The sequence below is a fragment of the Humulus lupulus genome, chromosome X, assembly GCF_963169125.1.
Source record: "Humulus lupulus chromosome X, drHumLupu1.1, whole genome shotgun sequence".
NCBI classification, from domain to species: domain Eukaryota; kingdom Viridiplantae; phylum Streptophyta; class Magnoliopsida; order Rosales; family Cannabaceae; genus Humulus; species Humulus lupulus.
Window position 1 is genome coordinate 10,368,973 of NC_084802.1, and position 15,956 is coordinate 10,384,928.

Consider the following 15,956-nt stretch of genomic DNA (forward strand, 5'->3'; position numbering starts at 1 on the left):
TAAACTAATTTATTTTTTTTAATAATTATGTAACTTTTATTACTATTTTTCATTCATTATTTTATTAATAGTATTTTAAATTTATTAATTTGATAATTACTGATAAATTTTCATATTAAATTAGTAATTACTTTACTTAAATAATTTAAGATTATATCATAAGTTAATCAAATTATTTTAACAACTTACACTAAACTTTTTTATTTATTTATTTAATTACTCTATGACAGAGAAAATAAATCAAAACTTATCTTTTCTATGCTGATATCCCCATCATTGATGGTTGTGGTCAACAACCATCAATCATAAGGATATCGGGACAAAGAAAATAAAGTAATATCTAATTAACTACTAATTTATTTATTTAATAATTTATAATTAATTATAAAAATACTAATTAACTCTAATTATATAATATTCATTAAAAGTTTAGTTTCTCATTATGTTGACATAACATATAAAAAAAAGAATTAAAACTAGTTTACTTAATTAAATTTCATGAAAAATTCGGCAGCATAACGGTTTAATACGACCATTTCAAAAATTTTAAAATCTTACACTCAGAAAATCCCAGAACATTTATAATAACACATAAAATATTTATAACTAACCATTTTATATTATTTTAATTTTTTTCTATTTTAAATTTTAAAAACTCAAACATATATAAAATTGCTAACACATAATTAAATTTTTCTAACACATACACAAAATAATATATACATAAATTACATAAAAACATACTTTTTAACTAATTTCAAAGCGGAACGGTGGTGGTGGTAGCGAAGCAATGGACTCACAACAATGGTGGAGGACCTTGGACACAAAAATAGAATGTGTTAGAAATTTACAGAAAAATTAAACAATAAAATGAAAAATTATTGGCGGTGGGCGTGGGGTGGCTTGGGTGGGGGATGTCGTGGGTGTGGAGGGGTTCGAGTGGGGGGGTGTCGTAGATGTGGAGGGGCTCGAGTTCATGAAATGCACGACAAGGAGGGTGGATTGGGATAGTGTCTCGGGGGCGGAGGATGGTTGCTGGAAGTGGAGAAGACAAAGAGAGAAATAGGAGAAATGAAAGAAAAAAATTGAAAGAGGCGAGAAACTGATGAACGGGGCGCTGTGGTTTTTTAAATAGGAGATAGCTAGCGGTGGGGGTCCACCGCTAATAATGGGGTCTCGCGCTATTAAAAAAACGGTCAGAATTACCCCTTATTATTAGCGGCGTGCAGTTCGCCACTAATAATCTGTGGGACATGCTGCTATAATGTATTAGTCGCGGACAGTCTGCCTCTAATAATCTGTGGCCCGCCACTAATACCTGTTCAAATAGAAGCCCGAGAAAATTCCCGCACTTTTCCTCGTCATTATTAGTGGCAGACCCTCTGCCGCTAATAGTAGGTGGGTCTGTCGCTAATAATTTTTTTAAATAAAAAAAATTAGAAAACACTAATAACGGCGAACTACTGGGTTCGCCACTAATATCCCTCTTATCAAGTTGATGATCCTCAATGCTCTTCACTTTGGTTGTGTGAGTGAGAAAAACTTTTCTACTTTGTTCATATTCTTGTCTTATTTATTCTATTGCTTTTGTTACATCTTTCTTCTTTTTCTTTTTATATTTAGTTGTATCTTTTGTTATAGAGTTGTATTTTCATCTATATCTCTTAGTCTACATCTTCTAGTTTATCTGTATTTTTTGTATAGAATTGTTGTTTCTATTATTCTATTTTTCACTCTTTCTTTATTTACTTGTATTTTTGCAATAGAGTTATAACTATTTAATCAATCATCTTGTTAATGGTATATTTTTGTTTAGAGTTTCGTTTGAGGCAATAATATTATTTCTAACATTTGATGGGACCACATTATATATATTTATATATATATATATATATATATATTTCAAAAGGTCGTCGCGTTCATGCAAAAGGATAAGACTCCAACCATAGCAGGTGTACACTCAACATCGTTACAAATTTTTTATCTTATTTTCTCCCTCTGCCAAACATAATATAAGCGTCACTTTAAGTATTATTAGCCATTGCAACTTTACTTGCTTTTCTGCTCAACTTTAGCCGCTAACAATTTTCCAGTAGTCGTGATGGACAGGAATGTAGCTGTGGCAGAGAGAGATGAAGATGGTGATGAGTTTGAAGAAATAATCAAAAAGGTTCAAAAGATAAAACATCCGACCATTGAAGGTAGATATTACTATCTTTACAATGGATTTTGGATCACAGATAGTTTATTCAAAGGTGTGATCTCATTCCAAAAGCACTATGTGGCAAATGATGATGATATAGTCTTGGCTTCATGTCCAAAATCAGGTACTACATGGCTAAAAGCTCTAACCTTTACAATCACAAACCGCTCTCATTTCACACTCTCTAATACCCCTTTACTAGTTTCTAATCCTCATGATCTTGTACCTGAAATAAGCTTCATTGATCTTCATACTCTTGATGATGATCATAATAAGAGTTCACAAAGACTCTTTAGCACACACAATGCATACTCACTTTTACCACATTCCATTAAAAACTCCAAATGCAAAATTGTCTACATTTGTAGAAACCCTTTGGATCTATTTGTGTCTCTCTGGCATTTTTCACAAAAGTTTTCAGGAAGTAAGATCGAACCCAGTAGCTTCGAATTGTACTTTGACAACTTTTCTCAAGGAATCCATGCATTTGGGCCATTTTGGAACCATGTTTTGGAGTTTTGGAAGGCAAGCCAAGAGCTGCCTCACAAGATTTTGTTTTTGAAGTTTGAAGATCTTAAGAAAGACAATGTGTTCTTCATCAAGAAATTGGCTGACTTTTTGGGGTTTCCATTTTCTTTGGAGGAAGAGCAACAAGGGTTGATTGAAGAGATTTCAAAGTTTTGTAGCATTGACAGAATGAAAAGCTTTGAGATAAATAAGGTTGGTAAGAATGATCCTATGAGTATACCAAATAGCTCTTTCTTTAGAAAAGGTAAGGTGGGAGATTGGAGGAATTTTCTCACTCCCCAAATGGTTGAGCGTGGGAAAAAGCTCATCCAAGAGAAATTTAAAGATTCCAATATAACTTTTGATTTTGAATAATTGTAGTAATTTCCCCTTGTGTGATTTGTTTTTTGTTGGGGTAAGGTGTGTTATAGGAATTTAGTTGGGGTATAATTAGGCTTGGCTCACTTGCCTTGGTTAATTATCTTTATAATTAAAAAAATGTTTGTTATATCATTGTGTAATAATGATGTGTTATGTTAGTGTGGTGTTTAATAACACACTTTAATACAGCTGTAGATCTTACAGTTGTATTAGTGTGCAATGTTTATGGTGTTGTTTAACGTATTTCTTTAGTGATTTGGACTATATGTGTACTCATTGTGTATTAATAAAATTTACTTTTAATTGAACAACTAACTAATCAAGAATATTTATAACTTTTTATTAGACGATTGATTTTAATCACCATAGTTTTGAAATGCAAGAAAGAAAAAAAAGAAATGATACTAAAAAATCTATAACAACTTTTGTTTATAAGTTTTAGCTAGGTTAATAATACAATCATTCATCTAGTAGGATATTGCACATCAAGTTTTAGTGCAATAAAAGGTACCAAATATAGCAGTCATATAATATATCCTATTGTTGCACAAGTGTTTGCTTCATTGAAATTAATCAACATATTAAAGAAATATATATAATTGACACATGTTTTTTTCCCCAAATATTCTTATTATAATATGTAATGCGTCAAACCTAAAGTGAAAAAGTTTCATAATCTATATATAAACTTATTTTATAACTATAAAAAGATCTCAGTTTGGTACGAACTCATCATCAAAATCTTTTCACCAAATTTGAGGAGAAAAAAAGTCTGAACATGAAATAAATTCGGCATTAAAGGTGAAAGCAAAAGAGAGAGAAGAAATTAAAGAATGTTGGTGTGAGTAGTTAAGATGGTAGGGTAGAGAAAAATTGATGAATAGAGAAAGATATTGGTGGGGGCTAATTAGGAGAAAACAAATATTTAAGGAAAATCTACAAAAGTGTACTAAAAGTTAAAAAAAAATATGAAAAATATGGTGCATTACAAAAATAAAGATTTTTTTAGATAAAAACACGGAGTGACAAAAATGTAAATACGGAGTGATTTTAAATCGTAAATAAAAATGGTAAATATAATTTTTTGTGATCAACGTTTACAAACTTATAAATATCTGTTACAAAATTGTAAATATCTGTCACATGTTTGTAAATAATATTTACAAAAATCAATTTTTGTACATAAAACTTACGAACAAATTTGTAACTAATTTTTTATTTTTGTAACAATAGTTTACAAATCTAGTTACATAACTAGGAAATATATTTTTGTAACTAACATTTACAAAAATAATTTATAGTTAAGAAATCGTAACCAAAATTTATATAAAAATATTATACTTTTCCATATGTTACAATATTGTACCAAAAAATTACAGGAACTATTAAATTTATATTATACAGCTTAAAAATATAAATTTAAGATATTCATTATTTATAAAACACTTTGTTATATATATAAATGCAGTTACAGAGTAGTGTGAATTACAATAATTTTGTAAACAAGTTTTTCATTTTTGTAATAACAGTTTGCAAAACTAATTTCATAATCAAGAAGTTTATTTTTGTAACTAACATTTACATAAATATTTATAAATTTATTTAACATGATTGTTACAATAATTTACAAAACTAATTTTTTAACTTTAAAATATATTTTTGCAACAAAACTTAAACTTTGACTAGAATAAGATTTGACTAGCTATGATTTTCAAAACAATATAATATTTTTGTATCACTATCTCTCTTTCTACTTCTAATATATGTTACAAAAATTTATGAATATATATAATAAAATTAAAAGATCATTTATATCAATTTAAATAAAAATACAACGCTAAACAAATTAATTATAAAAAGTAATATTAATGGAGAGCAAAAAAAAAAGTGAAAATCCCATATTTAATTAGAATTTTTGTGTATGATACTAAGACAATAAAATAAGAAAAGTAGAAGAGCAAATTTATAGTTGATAGTAGAGGAGATATATCAAGATAGTGTAAATTCACCGTACTTTAGTAATTAGTTTATATTACCGTATAAATAAAAAAAAAATTAATTGCCGTAAATGATGTAATTTTCCTAATATTTAATTTGAAGTTTATGAGGCCAATATATAAATTAAAAAATAAAAAATAAAGAAGAAATATTGAAACTTATCACATGCTATTTGTTGGGCTAAGCAATTTGCATGCACATAGGAAAAATTAAAATAAAACTCATCATTTTTTGAATTGTTATTTCATAAAGAGCAGTGTTACTAGTCCTGAGAACGAGTAGCGATACAAGCCAATTATCCTTTGATTATCTAACCTCAAAAAAAAAAAAAAAAAAAAAAAAAACTCACTTGATGTCATTTTTCTTTCACAAATTAATTGACATGATGTCACACCTCATAAAACCATCCCAATAGTGATGACTAGTATTTTTCAAAAATATAAGCCACATAGTAGGTTGGTGATAATTTTTCAAATGTGATAAATATGTAGCATTCATGCAAAACATAGTTGTACAATGGATTTTGGATCACAGATATAGGTTATTCAAAGGTGTAATCTCATTCCAAAAGCATTATGGCGAATGATGATCGATGATAAAAAAAATTGAAGGAGGCCAATATATAATTTTTTTAAAAGAAGGATTATTGAAACTTAAAATATGTACAACACAAACAAAGAATAATATTCAAATATAATTGAGTGACAAGGTGTGCCATTTAAGAAAATTAATATTTTGGTTTAATACTATTAATCATCACAAACTTTATTAGAAATTTAAGACTTATGTGATGGCATAATCTATTTTTCTTCTTGAACTTATTATTATACTAAAATATAGTATGATTACAAAAATTAGATACTGTATTATTGATTATTGATGTCTTAGTTGACCAATTATTATAAGAAATGAGTCTTTTCTTTAAATCACTTGTAAAACAAAGCGCAACATGATTTGGTATTTTCTCTAATGGTAGCAATCATGCTAGGATACTAATGGGTAAGTAGTTTAAAAGTTTAATTGAGCTTGCTGATTTGTTTAAATTGTCAAGAAATAAGAACACATGATAATTCCAACATTGACATAGTTTTCAAGAATTGTCTCAACATATGAATGTTACATGCAAATGTATTGTTACGCATAATTATATGTTAATTGAGTAAGTCTAAGGTCCTTGTTTGAAGATCCTTAAGATTGTTATGTGTAATGACATTATTTTCCATGATTTTATGTGTAACATGCAAGCATGATTTTATGTGTGAATCATGATAGAAATTAAAAAAGTGGTGCAACTTGTTTAAGATGGGTGCCACGTGTGCATGACACATGTACACTTGGGATATGGTTGACGCGTTCACGTATGTTTTACATTATATCAAGACAAGTGTTTGATTGTTATTCTAGGCTCGTTGTGAAGTTGTCCCACTTTTGTAATTGCTTGGACTTGAGGTAAGAAAGTTAGCTAGATTTCTATTTTGTTTCTGAATAGACTCTAGTTATGATATATGTATGGATTTGTTTGTGTTTGCCTAACCTAGTGCTACAACATTATTAAAGGCAGATGTGCCTAAAGTCTGGACAATAAGGGTGCCAGGTAAAACAAGGACAATAGGGGTGTCGTGTAAGTGACCAAAGGAGAATTACATATAATCATGGACAATAGGAGTGTCATGATCTTATATTGTATGATTATGCTTATGTTTATGATTTATGTTGTTGTGGTAATATTTTCACTTGATGCGACATGGACAATAGGAGTGTCATGATCATATATTGTATGATTATGCTTATGTTTTATATAATCTTCTGTTAATGACTATGGATATGAATTATGTTATTATGATTATGTTTTCATATGACTTATATTGGTAATGATTGCTATAAAAAAAAGATGTTAAGAGTATATGAAATATGTTGCTTATGCTTTTATATTGTGTTTTCTTTCTTGTTTGGACTTTCTTATTGAGCTTTTAGCTCACCATTGTAGGTACACTTATTTGGGACACATAGTGAGTTGAGTCAGGTTCCATAAAGCATGTACATATGTTGCGGGGAGCAAGTGAACGAGGAAACGATCTGGAACGTCATAGTGCCTTGGAGTCTTTTCATATGTTAATTTATTAGTAGAATGTATTTCTTTATTTAAGACTTCTTTAAATTCTCTTTTAGTTTTAAATATTGGATCCAAACTCTACATTTATTTTCAATAAAGATTCACTGTATTTACCAGTCAAATTATGTAATTTTCTAAGTTATTATTAAAAACTAGTATTTTAATAAAGATATGCAATTTAAAATTTGCATTTTGGATAATGTAATATTTGATTTTTTTTTAATTTTAATTGAAGGTTTGGGGTTTACAATCTGAGGTATCTTAAATTTTCTTTGATTAAAAGCAAATACTGCATAAGGTTTTCTAGGTTACAGTAGCCTCCTTCATTATTTTTTTTTAAAAATTTTCTTAAGTTTCATCAAGTATTAAAGTATGTTCGGTTGAGAGAAATGAAAATTGGAATGGAATAAAAAATGTTGTTCCATTATTTGTTTTGTATTTTAGAATTATAATTCCACCATATAATGGAATATTCATTCGGCTGCTGAACCTACGGAAATAAATTTCCATTACTAATCAATTTTATTAAGAAATTAAATATGAAATGGAAAGGTCTATTTTACGCATTATCTTTCTTTTCTAAATTAAGAAATTAAATAACCCTTTTGACTAATATTTCTTCTTTCAGCTAGTAGCCTCTCTTCACTAACAGCTTCTTTATATTACTATTATTATCAATTTTTTTGGTTAATAGGTGCAAAAATAATTATAGAATTTAAATGGGATTATAAGTTAGATAATAATTTTTAATCATAAAAAATCTAATTTAAAGTATATAAAATAATGTTACTATTTTGTTATGCATTTAAATTATAAATCAATTTTTAGTCTTACTTAAATTTTAAACATATGAAAATATATAAATTAAAAAAAATAAAGTATGTACATTTTTGTCTATACACCACTTATTTTATTCTATTCACACACTCAACCAAACAAAATAATACTAATTCTAATGTTCATTCCAGAATTAAACCAAACATCATATTATCATTGTCATTACTGACGAAGCGGTCAAATGGCTTGCTAGCTCGGTCAAATGGCTTTGACGGCTTGGTCAACGACTCGATCTACAGCTTCATGGCTTAGTCAAATGGCTCAGTCAACGACTTGGTAGATCAACTCGTTGAGTTGACTCGATCAAACTAGGTGAGTTGACTCAGTTACTGGCAACAACACTCCGGCGAACAGTTATTGGCAGCAACACTTCGTTGCCAATTGGGTATACAATTTCTCGATAGGTTGCAACCATGACTTCCTTTTTATAATATGGAGAACAGCATTGTGTTAGGAAACTTATACATGATCTTTATTTATTTTCATGTAGATCTAATATTAAACAAGTTAATATGAGACAACCTAAAACATGTTTCTAAAATTGAATTCAAAGAGAAATAATGATACGAATACTTACATTATACACAGCGGAATGAAAAAGTCATTCCTTCAGTTTCTCTAACCCTTGTATCATTTCTCTCGCAGAGTATTACCAAGAAACTGAACCGTTCTTCAATTTTCTTCACAGTCTTCCAAAGTATTCTTAGAATCACCTGGATTAGAGTGGATAATTCTCAACACATGAGATAGATACAGAGAGAAGAAGAGAAAAGAACAATAAGGCTTTGAAAATGACTTATGTTTAGAGAGAATCTAAAACCTATCAGAAACTCGTGTTTCAGAAAATCTGACTTGTGATTTTATCTCTCACTTAGCATTCCTTTTATAGACTCAATTATGTCATTTATTTAATAAAAAATCAATAAAATAATAGTCAATTAATAGCCTTAGGTCGAAATTATCATGGGCTTTAGGCTTGTGAAGTTTCTTATTTAATTATAAGCCCGTTGAACTTAAAATCCCGACTTGTACTATTTTCTATTAATTTAATTAATTAAATAATTATTTAAATCCTTTATCAAATTAATTATTTATAATTGGAACCTTGATTTAAACTTATTTATTAATTTAGATACCAATTTATCTTAATTAATAAATCTGCCATAATTTCTCTTTTCTTCTCTAAATTACATAACTCTGTGAAACTATCCAAAATTGACCTGGTCAACTTTAATAATTCAAATTGATAATTAAATCAATTAATTAAGACCATCTAGATGATTTTATCCAAGGTACAGTGGGGACCATGGGCCTATGAAATCAAGCTCCAATAAGTTATCATAAATCTAACAAATAAATTTACTAACTTATTAATTTCTCGTGACTCTACTAAAGACTCGGAATTGCACTCTTGAATTCATAGAACGTTATATAAGCAATATAGATACGTTATTAATTATCCATTGTTACAACCATAATTGTCACTCAATCCTCTATAGACGGTCTACAATGAGATGAGACTAAAATACTGTTTTACCCCTCATTGTATTTTATCCTTAAAACACTTAGTTCCTAGTAAATGATATTTCAGTAAACTCATATTAATTACTGAAATGAGATCTCTATCATTTAGCACATTGAACCAAACTAAAAGGAAACCATCGTTTCACTTCTTCAAAAGAAGCTATAGATGTTCATATCTATGATTAACACTCCCACTCAATTATACTACCAGGTTCTAAGGATGTAAGTACGGGCTAGACCGTAGGGCAAGCTGGTAACGAACAAGTCAAAGAACTCAAATAATACAATCAGTTAGACTACTAACCACTCAGAATTGAGATTGAATTGACATATGGTCAACTATATGATATGACTAGAATAGATAATAACAATATGTTTACTTATCTTATCTACTGTCAATATCGATCCAGTCTGATGTAACAAATACATCTAATCTTATCTACTTTGCTAATGTTCTGGAAATAACATAACACTGCGATGTGTAAGTAGATCATATCATAGACTGACAAGTCAGTGTAAATCATGTGCACTGACTAATCTTAGGGCTAACTTATTTTAATCATATAATCATATTTATATTCCATTGTGATTACGTCACTATAAATACAATTAGTTGTATGCTCGAGATTTAATAGAAGTTTATATTAAACAAATAATCATGAAAATAAAACATGTGAGCAAAGTGATTGACCAAGTCAAAAAATGATTTCTATTCTTTTATTGATAATAAATGAGATTACAAAGAAATTGAGTTTTAATTAAGGCATAAAACCCCAACAAACTCCCACTTGAACTAATTGAAACTAATGCCTTAATTCTACTAATCCCATTTCCTTGATATGCTTATCAAATGTAGCTTCTAGTAATGTCTTTGTAAACGGATCCGCAAGATTGTCTTCAGATGCAATCTTCATATCCTTTACATCTCCCTTGGCCACATATTCTCGAATAATGTGATGCTTCCTTTCTATATGCTTACTCCTCTTGTGACTACGAGGTTCTTTCGAGTTGGATATCGCTCTTGTATTGTCACAAAACAACACAAGCGGTTTATCCATTTTTGGAATAACACCAAGATCTGAATAGAACTTCTTTAGCAAGACTATTTCCTAAACTGCTTCTGACGCAGCTATGTACTCAGACTCCATGGTGGAATTTGAGATTGCAGACTTCTTTACGCTTCTGCATATCACAGCTCCACCCCCAAGAGTAAACACCATCCTAGAAGTAGACTTCCTGTCATCGACATTCGTCTGAAAATCTGAATCAGTGTAGCCTACAGGGTTCTATTCACCACCCTTGTAGACTAACATATAATCCATAGATCACCTTAAATACTTCAAGATATGCTTAACTGCTATCCAATGCTCCAGTCCTGGGTTTGATTGATACCTGCTCATTACTCCCACTGCATAGCAGATATTTGGTCTAGTACACAACATATCATACATCAGACTTCCAACTGCAGATGTGTAAGGAACTTTTCTCATTGCATCTTCCTCTTCAAGAGTTTGGGGAGACTACTTCTTTGAAAGATGAATTCCATGGCGGGACGGTAAACGTCCTTTCTTGGAATTTTTCATTGAGAAACGTTCAAGCACTTTATCTATGTAAGCTTCTTGAGATAGAGCTAAGAGTTTGTTCTTTCTATTCCTGATGATCTGGATACCTAGAACATAACTTCCTTCACCCAAATCCTTCATTTGGAATTGAGTGCTCAACCAATTCTTCACATCTGATAATTTCTTAACATTGTTTCCAATGAGTAAGATATCATCTACATAAAGAACTAGGAATATCACTATTTGACTTGCCTTCAGTTGGTAAATACAAGGCTCATCAATATTTTGTTCAAAGCCATAGGTTTTGATTATTTCATCAAACCTAAGGTTACAGGAACGAGAAGCTTGCTTAAGTCCATAAATAGACCTATTCAACTTGCAAACTTTTCTTTCTTGTCTATCTATATTAAATCCTTTTGGTTGATCCATATAAATGACTTTGTCAATATTTCCATTAAAAAAAGTTGTCTTGACGTCCATTTTCCAGATCTCATAGTTGAGAGCGGCTGCTGTGGATAAGAGGATGCGAATGGACTTGAGCATGACTACCAGACTAAAAGTGTCCTCATAGTCCACACCTTCTCTTTAGGTATAACCCTTTGCCACTAATCGAGCTTTATAAGTTTTAATATTTCCATCAACACATATTTTCTTCTTGTAGATTGTAACGACCTCCTTTCTTAACATACATATATAGTGTAAAAACAAATTTTAACCTAAATACGACAATACTGAAATTCTGAATTTACAAAAACTTTATTAAACAATACATAAATAATGTTTATAACCTTAAACCACACAATACTCACCACTAAATAAAAACTTTATCTTACATACAAATCTTAATACTCTTATAAATCATTTTCGTGGCGTTACTACACCTTAACGTAGAAATGAAAATGTATCCAACTGATAAATTGAAAAGCTTTATGTAAATTACAAAGTTCATGAAATACTTTTAAAGCTTTAAGTAAATGATAAAGTTCACAAAATACTTTTAATGAAATATAATAAAACCAAGTTTCTTGTTTACTTATAAAATAGCATAGCAGAACTCCACTCCCTTCAGGTCAGCCCCATATGTACAGTCATGTTGGTTCCACGTATACTCATCAACGATTTATATTTGGGGCCTCTTACCTACAATACAAAACATTAACTGATGAGCTAAGGCTCAGTAAGCAGAATAACTACCTCATATGCATTAAAATAAACGTGCAACATGCCATGTATTCTCTTTCTTTCTTTCACTTTCCTTTCTTTTGGGCCCTAGAGGATGCTGCTGCCGGCATTACATAGGGAATCACATTCCCACCTGAACATAAACATGATAATAGGGAATTTCCCTCATAAACATTCATCATATAGGGACGTACATCTCCCTCCTTACATTTTTGGGACTTAGGTCTCCCAAGCAGCACCTCTACTTTAACGTTTTCAATAACTTGTCTGTGAACATTAAGCGTGCTTATGCATAATATAACATTCTTGAAAATAACTTATGCATAAGAACAATATGACAGATTAACATATAAAGTATATAAATGCACATAAGACACATAAAATACTTGTATTGTAGATGAGGATTCTACTTACCTTGCGTCTTGATAAAACAACAGAAATTGTTAGCTTCCTGGTAAAAACACAAACTATTAACTTACATAAAATCTACATGATGAAATTTTAGTTTATAATTGTTGTTATTCTATTTTTCTTTTCTTCTTATTTTATTGTTTATTTTATGTCAAGACATATGGTCATACTATAATTGTCCATGGCAAGATCCTGGTCTAAAAGTCGTGGTCATGGTCATGGTCATACGGAAATGTCCAGGTCATAGTATCAGTCCATAATAATAGGGAATAAGGTCATATAATAAAAGTCCAAATAGTCCAAAGTGTGACCATAGCCTATATAAGTTTAGTATTATAAAGATACATAAAAAAAATAGTTTATATTTCAATTTTGGCATTATAATGGCATGGTAACATAATCCATATATAAATTTGGCATTATAGTAAAATAATCTATATATAAATTTTTTTGTATTATAACGGCATAGTAAATTAATCTATATATAACTTTTGGCATTATAACGTCATAGTAAAATAATCTATATATAAATTTTGGCATTATAACGACATAGTCAAATAATCTATATATAAATTTTGGCATTATAACGACATAGTAAAATAATCTACATATAACTTTTGGCATTATAACGGCATAATAAAATAATCTACATATAACTTTTGGCATTATAACGGCATAGTAAAATAATCTATTCATATATAATAACTAAATAACTAAAAAGAAAGACTCGGGAAGAGCTTACCTAAAAGGTTTTCGTAGGCTAGCGTTACATACAGAACTTCGCCTAGATCTCCGAGATTTAGAACTTTAGAAGGATGTTAAGAAGATTTTTGGGTATAGTAAGAGAAAGGAAAATGAGGTTTTTGTGATTTCAAGATGAGTTTTGGAAGGGCTATTTATAGGAAAAACTTGGGATACTATTCTAATAAAATATTAAAAATAATAAGCATAGTGGGATAATAACATATTCAAAATATCAAGCATAGTAATTTGCTTAAGTCATCAATGTGTCACTACTGCGTCAACATGTGGAACCCATGGGGTGGACCCCGCTGTGGGACCCATGTGGACCCTACTGTGGGACCCTTGCGGACCCCACTGTGGGACCCACTATGAATAGTACCTGGTGAATAGTAAAGAATGAAAATTTCCCAATCTTCTTATATTACTTAGTCCAGCATTTTTGACTCACAAACTTTTCTGAAAAAGTTTCTCTAACACCCATAAATTAATTATTCCCACCTGTTGGTTACTTCAACAACTTAGAATTGTTAAAATCCCATAATAGAAAACAACTACACCCCCAACGGTCATGAACACTATTCACCAACGGTCATAAACGGCTAGTTTTTGTCCTATAAATACTTGTTCCTTCAACCATTTATTTGCACAACTTCTTCATCTCTTAACCTTCTAGATAAAATTCATCATCAAAACATGAATTTCTCTTTATTTTTCATAACTTTAGTGATTGTTTTCTTGTATTTAGCATCATTCTATGGGTATTATACTAATGAAATGCCCATGAATGTTATAATTGCATATTCATTAGTTATTCTTCCACTTTACTTAATAGCTCTAACATTTGGTTAGCATTGTAATGCACTCAAAAAGTATGAATAAAAACATCTTCTCTTATCTTTCATAATTGTTATAATTTGTAAAAAGAAATGGGAGTTACATAGATCCACTTGCACCCAATGACCCTAAAGTCACTAGGTGCTTCCACAATATCCCAAACGAAATTTGAGTACATGGACTCCATTTCCTATTTCATGGCTTCGAGCCATAGTTCCTTTTCAGGGCTAGCCATTGCCTGTTTGAAAGACAACAGATCATCATCACTAGTGTCACCAACAACCATATTAGTTTCACCATCCAAACCATAGCGAACTGGGTTCTTAGAAACCTTCCCACTACGACGAGGCTCCATGACTGTTTGCTCAAGAACAGTGCTACTTTCTTCATTTAAATCGACTTGCGTCGCTTGGACATGAAGAATGGGAATTTCATCATCAACTCACGTTGGAACATTGGTTGGAGTCAATTCTTCAACCATGTCCTCTAAAACTACTTTGTTGTGTGGTTTGAAGTTTTGGACATAGTCATTTTCCAAAAAAGTAGCATTTGTAGAAGTAAACACTTTCTTTTATGAATGACTATAGAAAATTCCACCCCGATTACCTTTAGGATAGCTAACAAACATGCAAACTTCAGTTTGTGGTTCTAGCTTTCCTTCATTTTTTCTCAGGACATGGGCGGGACACCCCCAGAATCTATAATGGCGTAAATTAGGTTCACGAACATTCCAGTGTTCTAAAGGTATTTTGGGGATTGATTTAGATGGCACCACATTGAGAATGTCATTCACGGTTTCAATTACATGTCTCTAGAACGAAGTTGGTAGACGTGAGTAACTAAGCATGCATCTAACCATTTCCAAATAAAGTCTGTTCCGGCGTTCTGCTACACCATTTTGTTGCTGAGTACCGGGGTAGTAAGTTGTGATAAAATCCCAAGTTTAGTTAAATGATCTTGGAACTGCATATCGAAATATTCTCCATCCCTATCAGATCGCAAGATCTTTAATGTTTTACCTAATTAGTTTTGAGCCATTGCTAGGAATTCCTGAAACTTTGAAAATGCTTATGTTTTCCTATAAATTAGGTAAAGACATGAGTATCTAGAGTAATCGTCAATGAAAGTGATGGAATACTCAAAACCATCCCTGTCTTATACATTCAAAGGTCCACAAACATCTGAATGCACAAGTCCAAGTGGTTCTTTGGCCATATCACCCTTTGCAGAGAATGAACGTTTGGTTAGTTTGCCTTCTAGACAAGATTCACAGACAGGTAATTCACCTAAGGTGAGTTCCCTCAAAATCCAGTAAAATGAAAAACTTTAAAATGTCGGCTGGTGAAAATGGTTACAGAAAGTTTTGTTCTTTGGGATCCTGGCATAGGGACTGACTGATTTAGCAAGTTCTAGATCTCTAAATTACTGGGGATATTGAATGAAATCTTATAGAATAACTTCACTAGTGGTATATACTTGTTTCATCAATGTCAATTGTTTGGAATAGCAGGATTGGTTCAACTCCTAGCTCGAAATGCTACCAACTCCCTACTTAGGTTTCAGGGGATTAAGGTAGTTTAGTTGGTAGATGATAAATCTTCCAATGAAGCCTAAGATTTAATAACTGATTAGATTATCAGTTTATCATAGTTTATGAGAT

The 15,956-nt window shown here is 30.7% G+C and overlaps 1 protein-coding gene across 1 annotated transcript; it reads left to right on the top strand.

Moving 5' to 3' along the window:
- Window positions 1-2,101: 2,101 nt before the first annotated feature.
- LOC133805485 (flavonol 3-sulfotransferase-like) lies at window positions 2,102-3,085 on the top strand. Its single transcript, XM_062243672.1, has one exon. It carries the CDS (start codon window positions 2,102-2,104, stop codon window positions 3,083-3,085), a length of 984 nt encoding a protein of 327 aa, XP_062099656.1.
- The last annotated feature ends 12,871 nt before the right edge of the window (window positions 3,086-15,956 follow it).